Below are 16,293 nucleotides of genomic sequence, written 5' to 3'. Positions count from 1 at the left end.
AAAATGTCTGTGATAATCAATGATGCATAAAAATGTTTTAGATAGCAACAACATTATTTATTTATTTGTTATCTACTTGGTGGATGTATGTCACGGAAACGAGTGTTTGCATATTGTTAGCGATCAATTTACTCGCAATGTTATTTTAAACATCTGTCAAGATTATTGTTAGAAAATGGGATAAGACAAACATGGTTTCATTTATATGTTAATGGATCTGTGTATAATCAGATTCATATGCATATATTGCTTTATTATGTTTGTCGTGCTTTACAGCTAGTTTATTGAAACAGCATGGAACTTAAATGAACATTTCAAGGTAAATATATTAATATAAATCATATTAAGTTAAATACATCTATTACCATTAAATGTTATATTTTTTTCCACAACTGCCTCTGATGCGATTACATGTTTCTCCCTAATTCAGGTATTCACGGAACGTTTTTGCCCTTTTTTGCCTAAACTGCGCGCTAAAATGCCCTTTTTGAAAGTAATGCGCCATGCCCCTTTGCCCTCCTGGGAAAAACACTAATGTAACCTTACCTGTAAACAGGCTTTTAGTGTGACAAGTAAGAACTCTTGTTTATCCAAAAGGACAGTTAACATGTAAGTGTAGCGCGAGTCTGAAATGTATCATTGTGCACTATTTTCTATAAAAAATTGGTTGTTGTTGTCACTTTGTTCTTACCTTCACACATTGGTCACTGGAACATGTAGCCATTCTGGTTCCGTGAAAATCAAAAGAAACATCATGAATCAGGTCTTTGTGGTCGGACTGAATACTTTTTGCAACAAACATATTTGCTCAATTTGCACAACACGACTTAATAATTAAATTGACAGACTGTTGTTTCGTTTCACTTTAAATTTTCGATGTCTGCCATGTTTTCGCATTGAGTCAAAACGGTCTCATTTCACGGTTTACAGTCAAAACGGCCCCAAGTCAAAACGTCTCCTAGTCTAAACGACCCAAAAGTTGGTCAAAACGACCCCATAAATGGTCAAAACGGCCCCACTTTGGTCAAAATGACCAAAAGTCGGTTTTTAAGTTGGTTAAAACGGCCCTACTCGGAAATCAGATAGGGGAGAGAAGAAAATAAATATATTGAATGTACTTCCGTTATTTTCTCTATCTTAGAATGATATTGGTGGTATTTTTTGTCAAATAAATTCGTTATTTCGTTAGTAAAATCTGTAATTACAATTTTAAAGGATTTAGTTTATATTACACACACACATTCAAACATTAAATTCAAACCTTAATTGCGTCGTGTTCTATAATAATTCTTAATCTTTTAACTATCTTACAAATTACTGATTGCGTCGGTACTTACCGGTAATTGAAAGAGCGCAAGTTAATTATGATAATTATGTATCTATGAGAAATTAGATTAATTGTAATTATATGATAATTATATCACAGTTGTATCACAATCAAAATGTATTTGATTACTTTTGATCACATTTGAAGTCGTTGATGAAGTTAACTTTAAAGGAATGAAAGGAGCTTAAAGTGATATTATGGGCATCTAACAGTATATAGGTGTCTATCGCAACCGTTGTTTATTTTTGGTGTTTTCACTTCATATACACTTATATTTGTTAATGCAGCACCAACATACTAAAACAATATCCCGGAAAGAGCAAAATAATCCATTGAATATCAATCGTACTTTCGTTATGACAACTGACGACAGAAATGATTCGATGTACGATGTGAGTCTAAATGTAGTTTTCATGCAGATTCGTTCAGACGATACAAATGCACAATTTTGTTTTACGGATCATTTCGGCTTATAAGTCTGGGTGAGTCATGTAAAATATCGAAAATAATATATATTTTTTTATAAACAACTGGAAGCAAGATGAGTTGTAGATAATTGGTCAGTTACGGTGTTACCACATTTTAACTAATTCTTTTGACCTGTTAATTCTTTTTTACGACATTCAGATTACAGATTTTAAATTGTAATAATGTCCAGAAATATCTGTATTTAACGTATTCTTGATGCGGCAATATGTATCTAGTCTTGACGAATTATTAATTTCACTGTATTGGAAAAGTAGCACCGGATTCGGATTCAGCGAGATAACATCATATAGATTTAACTACCTTATTGTTTTATTTCGACGGAATTTAAGGCCTCCGTAGTGAGTTTTTGGACGTTTAAACACTTTTAAACAAAACTATAAACTATGTAGAAGCATATCTTCTTGATCCTCCAGTACCGAGGGACCATGTTGAGGATGTGGCAGACACCTTCACGCTGATTACTGGTGGCTCACAGAATGGTAAAGACCTCCTCGTGGACACCCATGGATATTCATATGTTGTAAAGGTATGTGTCCGTAAAAAATTGATACAACTTATTTCCCGTTGATACAAAAATTTGGTAAATAACTAATTTATAACATTTATTTACTTTTGTTATAAAATCATCATTACTTTAAAATTTATATATTTATTATGTATTTATTTAGTTAATAGCAGTAATTAGCAATAATGTCTTATTTTAATTATCTGACTATACGGTTGTCAATTTAAACGTCTCTTTCACACTTGTGCCAGTATATTTCACGGGTAATATATCTGTATGTAAGAGGTGTGAAAGGTGCTATATACCACGTACTTTAATTAATTTTCATTATTATTCAATTAAAGTCAATTGGTATATAAATTATTATAACGTGTTACTTTAATGTTTTGCACTTGTTAAAAGTATTGTATACTGCGCACCTTAATTAATTGGATTGCACGATTCAAATAAAGTTAATATATCTGGTATTTTACCAGTTAAACTTTTATTCTAATTATTACTTACTGCGATGTTTTTGACATACAGGAACGAAGGAATGCGACAACCAGATGGCGCTGTTCAGTGAGGAACAAGTCTCAAGTGTGTGGTGCCATGGTTATGGAAAAAGAAGGAACTTACAACCCCACAGCTCTTTGCTTTTCTTTATTGTCAATTATTATGTTTTACAGCTATTGGAAACTAATTGATAAAAAGAGAATTAACACATTCTGATAAACATAGAAATTACTCATATTCTTACTCATATATCTCTTTCTTGTTAATTATTATGTTTGATTATGTAACTGTATATCGTCAAATAAATATAATATTGAACAGAGTGCTTTGTTACACATTGGGGTCGTTTTGACCAACTTTAAATCTGACTAATTGATAAAAAGAGAATTAACTCATTCTGATAAACATAGAAATAACTCATATTCGTATTCATATATGTCTTTCTTGTTAATTATTTTGTTTGGTTATGTAACATGTATATCGTCAAATAAATACAATATTGAACAAAGTTCTTTGTTTCACATTGGGGCCGTTTTGACCATCTTTAAAACTGACTTTGGGGACGTTTTGACCAAAGTAAAGCCGTTTTGACTAGGGGACGTTTTGACTTGGGACCGTTTTGACTAGCTCCCTTATTTCATAGCGTTGTAGTGAAATAAGGTCACTTCCATCAGCCTTGTTGGGCTAGCTCTTTAGCGACGTGGTTAAAGTGTCTGACTGCCACTCAGGAGGTCGTGGGTTCAATCCCGGCTTGAGCTCAGTATTTTCTCATTAATGGCGACAAGGAAAAGAAAGAACTGTGAATGCGGGAATGAGTCGGAGCTGTTTAATAGTTTCTGGGAGGACCATGCGGATGCAAGAAATGCTGTAGCGGGCGTGTCTGGGCCTTGAAACATTAAAAGGTGGAGAAGTGTAGTGAAATAAGGTCACTTCCAACACCCATGCTGTTGGGCTAGCTCTTTAGCTTCACGACACTACCCGACTGGATCTTAATCTGGACAGATATGTTGCAGTGCCTTTCGGCGTCTGCGCAACAGTAGAGAGGGAGGTTAGTCCCACTTTATCACATGCCATACCCTGTTTCCCATGTTATACAACCATTACATATTTTTTTTTATTACACATGTGTAAAATAACATTTTTAATCGTTTTCATTGGCTTAGTTTGCGTTTTTTGACCTATCGCATTTTGTTATTTTGCTGAAATGACGTTGCAACGTCAAATGACGTCACGAAATGCACACAACATTCGGGATTTATCATTATGTCCGCGTAAATATTTATTTAATTTGCTTATTTAAAAGCATGTGATAAAAAAAATCTGTCACTCGTTGTCATATCATACCATATTTTATTAAGCTCGTCCAGGAAATTCGTTAGTAAGCTCGCCAAAGGCTCGCTTTCTAACAAAATTCCTGAAGTCGTTTAATAAAATATGGTATGATATGACAACTCGTGCAAGATCCTATATGTAGGACAGTTGACCTGAAACTTCCAAATGTGTCTGCGCGCACTACACTCTCTTCCAGATTGTTCCACTCTAGTATTGCCTTAGGGAAAGGTAGTTCTTATATAAAGTGGTTTTGCACTTGATTAGTGTGAAACACTTAGAGTGTTTGATAGAATAATTTTCAACAATGTTGTCTGCTGTAAAGTCTAAACAAAGTCTTAAGGGTAACTCTACATTTAAATTGCCGGCCTTCCTTCGCTCTCGGAGGGATGGGATCTTCATACCTTTCAGCATATTTGTCACACAGCCAGGTGTTTTTGGTGGTATAGTATCCGGTAATGAATTTCGCTGATTGTTTTAGGATATTCTCAAGTATGTCTACGTCTTTTTGAAGGTGTGGGTCTCAGACAATTGAGCTATATTCAAGAGTAGACCTTACTTAGGCGAAGGATGCCGACCGTCGTCGGCATTTTCCCACTAAAGTTGTTTCACTTTTGCATATTTGAGTTCTTAAGTTTCATAATAAAAAAGGACGTGCATTATTAAGTAACATTACAAAGAATATGGATGTTTTGGGTCCCTTTTCCACATGCTGTGTGATTGGTTGTCTCTCTTTTTAAAGAATTAATTAATTGATTCATGTTTGAAGCATTTATATATATATATATATATTCTAGGTAATTGTAGCGTAAAATGTGTCGTATATGAATATCCTTTATTGACTATCATTTTAATATTTGCGCCAATTTGTGAAATGATTCTTTTTATTACAAGTGGGCTGTGTGATGGTAGGTACCTATTTATTTCACATGAATTCATATAAGCTTTGAAAAAATATTAATTTGGACTGTTAGACAAATTCCTCTGATGCTATCTAAGTACCCAATGGTGAACTAGTTACCCTGGATTCAACTTGTTTCAATACACGCCCTCGGCGTGATTCGAACTCGTTAGTGTGCCCATACATCTAGCGACCAGTCTTCGCGTTCACTTTAAGCCCAACAGCCATGGGCTCTCGAAATTTTATTAGGGCTAATAAATATCAATAATTTTTATCGATTTTTGATCAGTTTCTATAGAAGTAAATTTATTCGGGCTAGTGGTTTAAATGTATTACCTTCACGAATAATAGCGATACTTCATGTAAATTAAATTCATTAAGTAAATAAAATTCTATTTTCCAATGAATTTTAAATTTAAATTTTTATCTCAATAATTTGTACTTCCTTCACCATTTTATGAGGGGATGGGGGTAAATGAATTCTTTCATGATATTTTCATAGATATCATGATTGTTCAAACATTGACTAATTATAATTTATTCTACATGTTATTATATAATGCCAGTAATAACTTTAAAACAGTTTTCAAAACATAATATCGGTAATACACTCTTCTGATTTTGTTTAGGTCCCAGTTTAGCAGCATGAAAAAGAACTATCCCTAAACACACGTTAGGTTGAATTGAACTTAAATTTCTTCAGAAACATAAGAAATTATATAATTTTCGCACGAAATACATATAATTTATAATGTGTGGTTTAAATTACAGACCAAGCCTTAATATATCGGTAATATCCTCCACTATGGTATTCTACGCGTTTCAAAACTAGTTGTTAATGCTTATCAAAGATACAAGATAATCTTGTTTTAAAAATACATTTCTATAAAAGCCGTCGATGTGACCCCTTTATGTTAACCGATCACATAAGACCTGAGGTTAGTTCGCAGTGGCGTAATGGATAAGATGTCCGACTATAGCGATCGGGAGGTCACGGGTTCGATCCCCACTCGGGAGCGTGCTCTAGATCTTCCCCAAATATACCAAGTACTGGTTATAGGATCAAACGGAATCGATAGCGTTTCCATTAGCCTGCGGGTTTCGATGCATCGAGCTAAAGTAAATAGGTTTAAACTAACCGTATAAAGCATCCTTCCGTAACAACATTTTATACATAGATGGTGACGTCACTACGTTATTGTCAGTAAGACCGGTGTGTACACAATGTCCGTAACAAGGGACGAAATGACTTGGGTACGAATTCAAGTGTTGACACCGGAAGCGGAAGTGAAAAGGTTTGGTAAATTGAGTGTTACCACTTGATAAGTGCTGTTGACGAAAATTGTTTCCTTTTTGACAATGTATAAACATATTGCGTATTTTTTAGAGAGATTTATACCTACTTCTATAAAACCATATGTTTTCGCCTTTTGAATTTATATAGAACATCGTAGCTCCTTGCTTATCATTTCACTGTTTTAAATGCAAACTTGGTTGTTTTTCATAATTTTTACAACGGTGATGGTCTCTTTAAGTTTATAATACATATACAAAGTATGTTATATCTTGTATGTTAAGTAAAAAAATTAAAGGATTGATATATAAGCGCTGTGTTAACTGTCCAAATGTCTGTCGCACACAGCTCGTTTTCGGTCCAGTGATTTTTCCGTGTCCATTGATATTGCAAGAGCTTCTATGTCCTTCTCCCCACAAAATGCAGGGCATCTGGAGCATCAGTGCAATAAGACAATTCAATGAGTCTCAGACCTGGGTAGAACCAGTACTTTGTATTTTTGTGGAAATCAAAAGAATGCTCCCACAGTGGGGATCGAACCCATCACCTAACGATCGCTAGGCGGACACCATACCCACTATGCCAGGGCTATATATTTCTTATGGAACATTTCTAGCTTAAGGCTGATGTTACTCCTTGACTCTTGTGTCAGGGTGCTTTGCTTCAAATTTGTCTGAAGTTTGACAAAAACATAACACTGCCAGAAGTGTACAATTATGTGAATTGGCATGCTGCTGCATTTTTTTATGCTCAGTCACCTGTACAACTTGAACATATTATAATAATAAATAAATTATTAAAAATGCAATGAATATAGTGCAAACATGTACAAATGAAATAATGAGAGTGTAAGTAAAATAATCCCCCAAAAAGGGAAACGCCACGAAAATTCCCCCTCCTAAGGGCTGCGGACCCCTTCCCCCAAAGTAGTGTGAGGGCGCTGGTTTAACTTAATCTGTAAGATTCTCCTTGGAAACAAAGAATATTTTTAGAACAAGTTAATTCAGAAGTATTGCTTTTAGAAAGTCTTAAAATCCATTGCTGTTTAATATTACAGATTCTTTCCTCTATTTTTTCAGATCAAAATATTTCAAGATTATGGACAGACACAAGACCTTACTCAAAGGGTGAATTGTTGTTATAAATGAAACAAACTGCAGTGTATGGAAGACTCAGAGATGCCAGTGACAAGGTTTCACCCATACCATGGGCTTAACATCAGTCTAGAAAGTGACGACCAAGTCGCTTGCAGGACAACCAGCTTTGCTCATGCCTTGACATTCAGTGAAAAGCCACTAAAACCTGGAGAAGTGTTCTTAGTAGAAATCGAAAAGAATGAGAGAGGATGGAGTGGACATCTTAGAATAGGGCTCACACAGTTTAATCCAAATGAAAAGTTTGAGTTACCGCAATATGCATTACCGGATCTTGCCAATATGGGTAGGTCCTGGATATCAGCAATCACAAAATCATATAGTAGGCCTTTCAACCAAGACAGTGATCCTGGGACGTCTGAACCGTATCAGTCTGTGTTAGGAGACTCTGAAATAATTCATACTCCACAGGGATCATTTAATCGAAGCCTTTTGTTACCATTAAACCGGCTTAATAATTACACAAATGTATACTCACATGTAAGTAAACGAGAACAGGACCAAATTCTTCCCACAGACATTGGGAGTCGTATAGGTATCATGTACCATGTTGTGGACAATTGTGCGGAAATGCATTTTATCATCAATGGGGAGGATCAAGGACCGACAGTGAAAAACATCCCGTACCAGTCTGGGCCATTGCACGCGGTGGTAGATGTGTATGGAACAACTAAACAAGTTAGGATTGTACAGTTATATGGAGGTGAATATAGGAGCTGGGCTTGATGCATGTGCTTGAAGTATCTTCCTAGATTGTGAAGTCAACACAGGCTTATCTGGGACAACACTTTTGCTTTTCTTGAATTTTTCATTCAAAGAAGTACGTTCTAATGGAATGTCAAGTCTCAGCGGATAGTGTTTCGCCACAGGCTAATCTAGGACGTCAATAACACACATACATAATTCCCTGTTCCCCCACAGGCTAATCTAGGACGTCAATAACACAGGTGCATTATGCCCTGTTCCCCCACAGGCTAATCTAGGACGTCAATAACACACGTGCATTATGCCCTGTTCCCCCACAGGCTAATCTTGGACGTCAATAACACACGTGCATTATGCCCTGTTCCCCCACAGGCTAATCTAGGACGTCAATAACACACGTGCATTATGCCCTGTTCCCCCACAGGCTAATCTAGGACGTCAATAACACACGTGCATTATGCCCTGTTCCCCCACAGGCTAATCTAGGACGTCAATAACACATGTGCATTATGCCCTGTTCCCCCACAGGCTAATATAGGACGTCAATAACACAGGTGCATTATGCCCTGTTCCCCCACAGGCTAATCTAGGACGTCAATAACACACGTGCATTATGCCCTGTTCCCCCACAGGCTAATCTTTGACGTCAATAACACACGTGCATTATGCCCTGTTCCCCCACAGGCTAATCTAGGACGTCAATAACACACGTGCATTATGCCCTGTTCCCCCACAGGCTAATCTAGGACGTCAATAACACATGTGCATTATGCCCTGTTCCCCCACAGGCTAATCTAGGACGTCAATAACACACGTGCATTATGCCCTGTTCACCCACAGGCTAATCTAGGACGTCAATAACACACGTGCATTATGCCCTGTTCCCCCACAGGCTAATCTAGGACATCAATAACACACGTGCATAATGCCCTGTTCCGCCACAGGCTAATCTAGGACGTCAATAACACACATGCATATACCCTGTTCCCCCACAGGCTAATCTAGGACGTCAATAACACACGTGCATAATGCCCTGTTCCCCCACAGGCTAATCTAGGACGTCAATAACACACGTGCATTATGCCCTGTTCCCCCACAGGCTAATCTAGGACGTCAATAACACACGTGCATTATGCCCTGTTCCCCCACAGGCTAATCTAGGACGTCAATAACACACGTGCATTATGCCCTGTTCCCCCACAGGCTAATCTAGGACGTCAATAACACATGTGCATTATGCCCTGTTCCCCCACAGGCTAATCTAGGACGTCAATAACACACGTGCATTATGCCCTGTTCCCCCACAGGCTAATCTAGGACGTCAATAACACACGTGCATTATGCCCTGTTCCCCCACAGGCTTATCTAGGACATCAATAACACACGTGCATAATGCCCTGTTCCGCCACAGGCTAATCTAGGACGTCAATAACACACATGCATTATGCCCTGTTCCCCCACAGGCTAATCTAGGACGTCAATAACACACGTGCATAATGCCCTGTTCCCCCACAGGCTAATCTAGGACGTCAATAACACACGTGCATTATGCCCTGTTCCCCCACAGGCTAATCTAGGACGTCAATAACACACGTGCATTATGCCCTGTTCCCCCACAGGCTAATCTAGGACGTCAATAACACACGTGCATAATGCCCTGTTCCCCCACAAGCTAATCTAGGACGTCAATAACACACGTGCATAATGCCCTGTTCCCCCACAGGCTAATCTAGGACGTCAATAACACACGTACATAATTCCATGTTCCCCCACAGGCTAATCTAGGACGTCAATAACACACGTGCCCCCGTTCCCCCAGAACGAGGCTTATAGTGCTTGTTAAAAAAAAATTCTGTAAAGACTCATACATAAGTTAAAATTGTTTTTCCAATTTAAAAAATTAAAGTCTTATAAAAGTCAATTCTTACAATTATTTGTGTATTTATTCTTCAGAAGATGACCCCTATTGATTTTCAGGTCATTTAAAAATTTGGGGCATTTCATGACATTTGACCTAAAAGTAAAAACAATGATTATATTTATGCCCCCCTTCGAAGAAGAGGGGGTATATTGCTTTGCTCATGTCGGTATGTCGGTCTGTCTGTCGGTCCGTCCACCAGGTGTTTGTCAGACGATAACTCAAGAACGCTTGGGCCTAGGATCATGAAACTTCATAGGTACATTGATCATGACTCGCAGATGACCCCTATTGACTTTGAGGTCACTAGGTCAAAGGTCAAGGTCATGGTGACCCGAAATAGTAAAATGGTTTTTGAATGATAACTCAAGAACGCATACGCCTAGGATCATGAAACTTCATGGGTAGATTGATCATGACTTGCAGATGACCCCTATTGATTTTGAGGTCACTAGGTCAAAGGTCAAGGTCATGGTGACCCAAAATAGTAAAATGGTTTCCGGATGATAATTTAAGAATGCATACGCCTAGGATCATGAAACTTCATGGGTAGATTGATCATGACTCGCAGATGACCCCTATTGCTTTTGAGGTCACTAGGTCAAATGTCAAGGTCACGGTGACCCGAAATAGTAAAATGATTTTCGGATGATAACTCAAGAACGCTTTTGCCTAGGATCATGACACTTCATAGGTACATTGATCGTGACTCACAGATGACCCCTATTGATTTTCAGGTCACTAGGTCAAAGGTCAAGGTCACAGTGACAAAAAACGTATTCACACAATGGCTGCCACTACAACGGACAGCCCATATGGGGGGCATGCATGTTTTACAAACAGCCCTTGTTGCATTTAATTCATTAAGCACAATGAACACACTGTACTTACAATGTTCAAAAAAATTCTGGCCTTTATTGAGGATAAACGTGTTTATGAATTTCATATACAAAAATGTTCGCCATTTCTGGAAATGTGAATTGTGGAGTATGTTTTTATTTGACGTCCAATCATGAATGGGGTATTTTCGTTGAACATGATTTAAATGTGTAAAGCCATGTGTGCAGATTGGGCAAGTAAATTTAAATTTAGATTGAAGCAACATGTACACGTTATATTACGAGATAGGCAATTTTTATGTTGCCGCTTGTTTTCAAGTTGTTACTTTCAAACAAATTTGGAAAGGATTGTCAAATTTTAACCTGAGACTTTTGGGCAGATAGACTTATGAGTTGACTGAGCATTTAAGGATCATGAAAGTTTTTTAATTACATCTATGTATTAAAAAACAAACAAGCTGATAAATACTGTTTGAGAAACTATATTTCACAAAGTTGTGATAAAGTTAAGAAGTTGAACTTATCATTCTTTTTGCATTCATTAATGTTAACATTGTCATTATAATTTGCTGTGTAATGTTTCTGGAACTAATAAGCACATTTAAAAGCAATGAAATTTTTTGCAGCTTCCCTACTTAAAGTTTGTTCTTCAATCTGTTCCACTTTCTATATTTCATGGAGTTATTCATTGCCCTTTGATTGATTAATTTAATGTGCATAGGTTTATTCAGAATAAGGATCCGATACCCTTTCAAAGTAACTGATATTCATAATTTTTAGCTTGGCTGTTTTTGGAGAAAACCCGAGGTATTGTCATAGCCAGCTCGTTGTGTCGTCTGCCGTCCGCATCGTGCTAAAACCTTAACATTTTGTTAACCTTTTGAACATTGGTTCTGAAATGAAAATGCTTCCACCTACAACATTAAAACTTCATAAGTGTATGTAGCTGCATCTTGAGGAGTTCTACATGCCACACCCATGTTTGGATCATTAGGTCAAATGTCAAGGTCACTGTGACCTCTAAACAACAACAAAACAATTCTGACAAGCTTTCATTTATTCAAAACTGCACCCGCAGCCGAGCGTTGGTACCTGTTATGCGGTGCTCTTGTTATTAAATTAGATTATGTTCTTATTTACAAAGCGTCCATCAATTTCAAAGACATTTGTTTTGTCTCAGGAAATTCACTATTGAGAATCAGATAAATATTTTTCTATAATTGGTATTTTGGGAAAACAGGGCTTATTGCACGTGAGTACTTTTGTATATTCTTTTTCCAGATTGGTCGCAATCTGCAATGAAGGCACAATCATCAAGCCAGTTTTTTTTCAGAGACTGTCTCTTTTGATATGTTAAAACATGATTTTTAGCTCGGAGTTTTCGGAGAAAACCCAAAGTGTTCATAATTGTCATAGCCAGCTCATCATGTTGTTTGACGTCTGCGTCGTGCTAAAACCTGAAAATTTTGTTAAGGTTTTGAACATTGGCTCTAAAATCAAATTGCTTTCACCTACAACTTTGTAACTTCATGTGTGGATGCACCTTGATGAGTTCTACATGCCACACCCATTTTTTGGGTCACTAGGTCAAAGGTCAAGGTCACTGTAACCTTTAACAAAAATAACAAAATTCTGACACGCTTTCATTTATTCAAAACTGCACCTGTAGCCGAGCATGGCACCTGTAATGCGGTGCTCTTGTTATGTCCCACATCCACTATAGTGGGGGACATATTGTTTTTGCCCTGTCTGTTGGTTGGTTGGTTTGTGTGTTTGTTTGCTTCAACTGTAACATTTGCAATATTGAAGATACCAACTTCATATTTGGCATGCATGTGTATCTCATGGAGCTGCACATTTCGAGTGGTGAAAAGTCAAGGTCATCCTTCAAGGTCAAAGGTCAAATATATGGGTCAAAATTGTTCATTTAATGTACATTTTTGCAATATTGAAGATAGCAACTTGATTGGCATGCATGTGTATCCCATCAAGCGCACATTTTGAGTGTTGAAAGGTCAAGGTCATCCTTCAATGTCAAATATATGGGGACATAGTGTTTCACAAACACATCGCTTGTTGTTTCATGTTCCAGTGTCCACTCTTCAGAATGCTTGCAGAGACATGATCCTACAGGCAATAGGGAAGTCCCAGGTCAGCTTCCTGCCACTGCCTAACAAGATCAAGAAGTTCCTGCGATATGAATGTGAACTGTGATACAACTTTCTAGAAATGAGCCTTACTCTGAGGAAATGGGGCTTAATCCATGTGCATAAAGTACCATCCCATATCAGCCTGTGCAGTCAGCACAGGCTTATCAGGGATGACACTTTCTGTCAAAACCGTTTTTTTATCTAAGAAGAGACATTTAAAGAAAAAAAACTTTCAAAGTAAGAAAGTGTTGTCACTGATAAGCCTGTGCTAACTGCACAGGCTATTCTGGGCCGACACATAATGCGTGTGGATTAAACCCTATTTTCTCGGAAAATAACTTTTAGCTGTCTATGAGCCTATAGAGTGTGCAAACCTTTGCAAGTGTGTGGACAGTGTGTCCAGGATGGGTAACAGGGTTGTGTAAAAGTCTCCATTGGAAATACATTTTGCCAACAAAAATATACAGTTTAAATGTGCAGTTAATTTCAGTTTTATTGCACCATGGTATGCAAGAAATTGTCTGTATGTGTGTGTTTGTGTGCGTGAGTTGCATGTCAGATAAATTCTTATAAATACTCTTAAAGAAATTATAAACATATTCTCTTTGGTGCATTGAAAATACATAAAATTCATCAAGTTTTTATTTGTTGATTTAAAGCTTTTTTTGAGCTTGAAATCATAGATGTTGTGCTATGATTAATTTATAGCAGATGTCATACAACCATGAACCAATAACTGATGATTTACTAGGACTAAGTACAGCTGCTGAAGTTTTAGAAAGTCTTTTTTATCAATTTTTAAAGTTCAATAAACCTACTTATTATCTCCATATCTTAGCATAGACATTAAGCCAAATGTTTTTAATATGAGCCAACATTGTGCAAACAGGTGAAATAGATATTTGGGAATCTATGACGTGTGATGAGTTTAAATGCTGTGAATATTTAAGAGGGTTGCTCATAAGATTGGTTGTTGAATAACACTAGTTCAGCATTATAATTACATTGCCTGCTTATTGTCTGACAATAATCATAATTTCACAGTTATGCAAATATGTAATTAATAATAACTTTTTACTGCACTTGCCCATTATGGTATTACAATGTAGATTTGCAATCATCAGCAGCATGAGCACTTATTGTGTAAGAATTGATACTTTCAATTGATGTTTAATGATTTTTTTTTAGATTGTTTCCACATTGTTATGTTCCTCTTTGCCAAATAAAGCATATGGCATTCATCAAATACTTGTTTTTATGATATCTCAGCTAAATATGAAAATGGCTCTGGTTTGTTGAAATATATGGCCGCCAGGGAGCTGGGAAGTTTTCCTTATATGGCTAATGTAACACTCTTTACATTTTTTTTATAGTCCAATTTTCATGAAACTTTGTCAGAACATTTGTGTACTATATCTCGGCTTAGTTTAAAAAATGGTTCTGGTTTTGTTGAAAAACATGGCCACCAGGGGGCAAGGTAGTTTTCCTGCTATGGCTGTAGTGAAACCTTTGAAACTTGGTCAGAACATATGTTCTCATATCTTTGATATGTTCATAATGGTTGGGGATCCTTGAAAAACATGGCTGCCAGGGATATGGCAGTTTTCCTTATATGGCTTTAACGAAACTTTGTTAATATTATTGAAGTCACTATATTAGTCAAATCTTTGAAAAGAACTTTTGTTCTAAGTCTGATCTGAGTTTTAAATGGTTCTGGTCCATAAAAAAATGACTACCATGGGGCAGGGAAGTTTTTCTTATATGGCTATTGTTAAACCTTTTTAAAATTCCACAAGTCACATTTAGTCCAATTTTCACAAAACTAGGACAATTTTTTTCCTGATATCTTAACTGAAATTTGAAAATTGTGTTAGTTCCCAGAAAATCATGGCTGGCTGCAAATGGGCTGGGCAGTTTTCCTTATATGGCTATAGTGAAACCTTGTTATACTCTAATGGTTACAGTTATGGACAATGTTCATGAAACTTGGCCAGAACATTTGTCAAAATGAAATCTCTTTAGAGTTTTAAATGAGTCATGGGTCATGAGATGTAAAAGAAATAGATCTCTAGAAGTCACTTTCTGTTTCCAATCCCTACGGACCTTGGTCAGAACTTTTGTTTTTAACAATATCTAATAGCCAAGTTCAAAAATAAAAATGGACCTAGAAATTAAACTAATAAAGTACCTTCATAATCATTTTCAACTGAATAGTTTAGTTCCTTAGTGTACCAGGCCTAGGTTGGCTCACCTGAGCACAATTTGCTCGTGATCAGATTTTGTGATTGCTTTTTCCTTTTTAGCTCACCTGATTGCTCAGGTAAGCTTTTGTGACCGGTCTTTGTCTGTCGTCCGTCCGTTAACATTTGTTCGTAAACACTCTAGAGGACACATTTATTGTCCGATCTTCATGAAACTTGGTCAAAGATTTGTCCCAATGATATCTTGATCGAGTTCGAAACTGGGTCATGCTGGGTCAAAAACTAGGTCACTAGATCAAAAAAAAAGAAAAAGCTTGTAAACACTGTAGAAGTCACATTAATGCCCAATCTGCATGTAACTTTGTCTAAATGTCTGTCTTAATGATATCTTGGTTGAGTTCAAAAGTGGTTCCCGTCCGTTGAAAAACATGGCCGCCAGTGGGCGGGGCAGTTTTCCTTATATGGCTATAGAGAAACCTTGTAAACACTCAAGAAGTCACAATTTTGGCCCAATCATAATGAAATTTAATCAAAACTTTGGTTTTATTGATATGTCAGACGAGTTCGAAAATGGTCCAGATCAGTGAAAAAACATGGCTGCCAGTGGGTGGCGCATTTTTCTCTATATGTATATAGTGGCAGTTTTCCTTATTTGGCTATAGAGAAACCTTGTAAACACTCTAGAAGTCACAATTTATGCCCAATCATCATGAAAGTTGGTCAAAACATTGGTTTTATTGATATCTCGGATGAGTTTGAAAATGGTCGGGATTGGTGAAAAAACATGGCTGCCAGTGGGCGGGGCATTTTTCTCTATATTATGTATATTATAGTTTCTAGTGGAAAATAGATGGTTGTCAAATCTGCCCCTTGTTATGTCAACAGTTTTAAAAACTTTGGTGAATTTTGACTTAGAAAGCAATCAAGAGATGAACTTATAAATATTCAATAAATTTTCATATGTATTGTAAGTTAATTACTATATT

The 16,293-nt window shown here is 36.8% G+C and overlaps 2 protein-coding genes across 6 annotated transcripts in view; one reads left to right on the top strand and one right to left on the bottom strand.

Moving 5' to 3' along the window:
• Positions 1 to 915, bottom strand: part of LOC127881574 (nucleoporin SEH1-like) — a 45,606-nt gene extending 44,691 nt beyond the window's left edge. For both annotated transcript variants that reach the window (XM_052429555.1, XM_052429554.1), the window contains exon 1: positions 692 to 915. In XM_052429555.1, coding sequence (XP_052285515.1) covers positions 692 to 802 — 111 coding nt within the window. In that variant the 5' untranslated portion in view covers positions 803 to 915. The remainder of the gene's footprint in view (positions 1 to 691) is intronic.
• A 2,819-nt stretch (positions 916 to 3,734) lies between these two features.
• LOC127831698 (neuralized-like protein 2) lies at positions 3,735 to 14,352 on the top strand. Of its 4 annotated transcripts, none has more exons than XM_052356726.1 (3): positions 3,735 to 3,864; positions 7,420 to 8,197; positions 13,049 to 14,352. In XM_052356726.1, the coding sequence occupies exons 2-3, from the start codon at positions 7,504 to 7,506 to the stop codon at positions 13,168 to 13,170; spliced, it is 816 nt and encodes a 271-aa protein (XP_052212686.1). In that variant the 5' UTR covers positions 3,735 to 3,864; positions 7,420 to 7,503; the 3' UTR covers positions 13,171 to 14,352. The 4 variants fall into 4 exon arrangements, with proteins under 4 accessions (XP_052212686.1, XP_052212685.1, XP_052212683.1 ...); XM_052356725.1 differs by lacking the exon at positions 3,735 to 3,864 and adding an exon at positions 6,313 to 6,341; XM_052356723.1 differs by lacking the exon at positions 3,735 to 3,864 and adding an exon at positions 6,329 to 6,407.
• Positions 14,353 to 16,293: the final 1,941 nt, after the last annotated feature.

The sequence above is a fragment of the Dreissena polymorpha genome, chromosome 5 (genome assembly GCF_020536995.1).
Source record: "Dreissena polymorpha isolate Duluth1 chromosome 5, UMN_Dpol_1.0, whole genome shotgun sequence".
Lineage (NCBI taxonomy): Eukaryota > Metazoa > Mollusca > Bivalvia > Myida > Dreissenidae > Dreissena > Dreissena polymorpha.
This window is presented reverse-complemented; position numbering and strand designations above follow the sequence as displayed.

Bases quoted from the DNA above. Each gene is read 5' to 3' on its own strand.
- LOC127831698 (XM_052356726.1), top strand. From the start codon at position 7,504: ATGGAAGACTCAGAGATGCCAGTGACAAGGTTTCACCCATACCATGGG. The intron at 8,198-13,048 runs GTGAATATAGGA...TTCATGTTCCAG, and splicing joins GATTGTACAGTTATATGGAG to TGTCCACTCTTCAGAATGCT.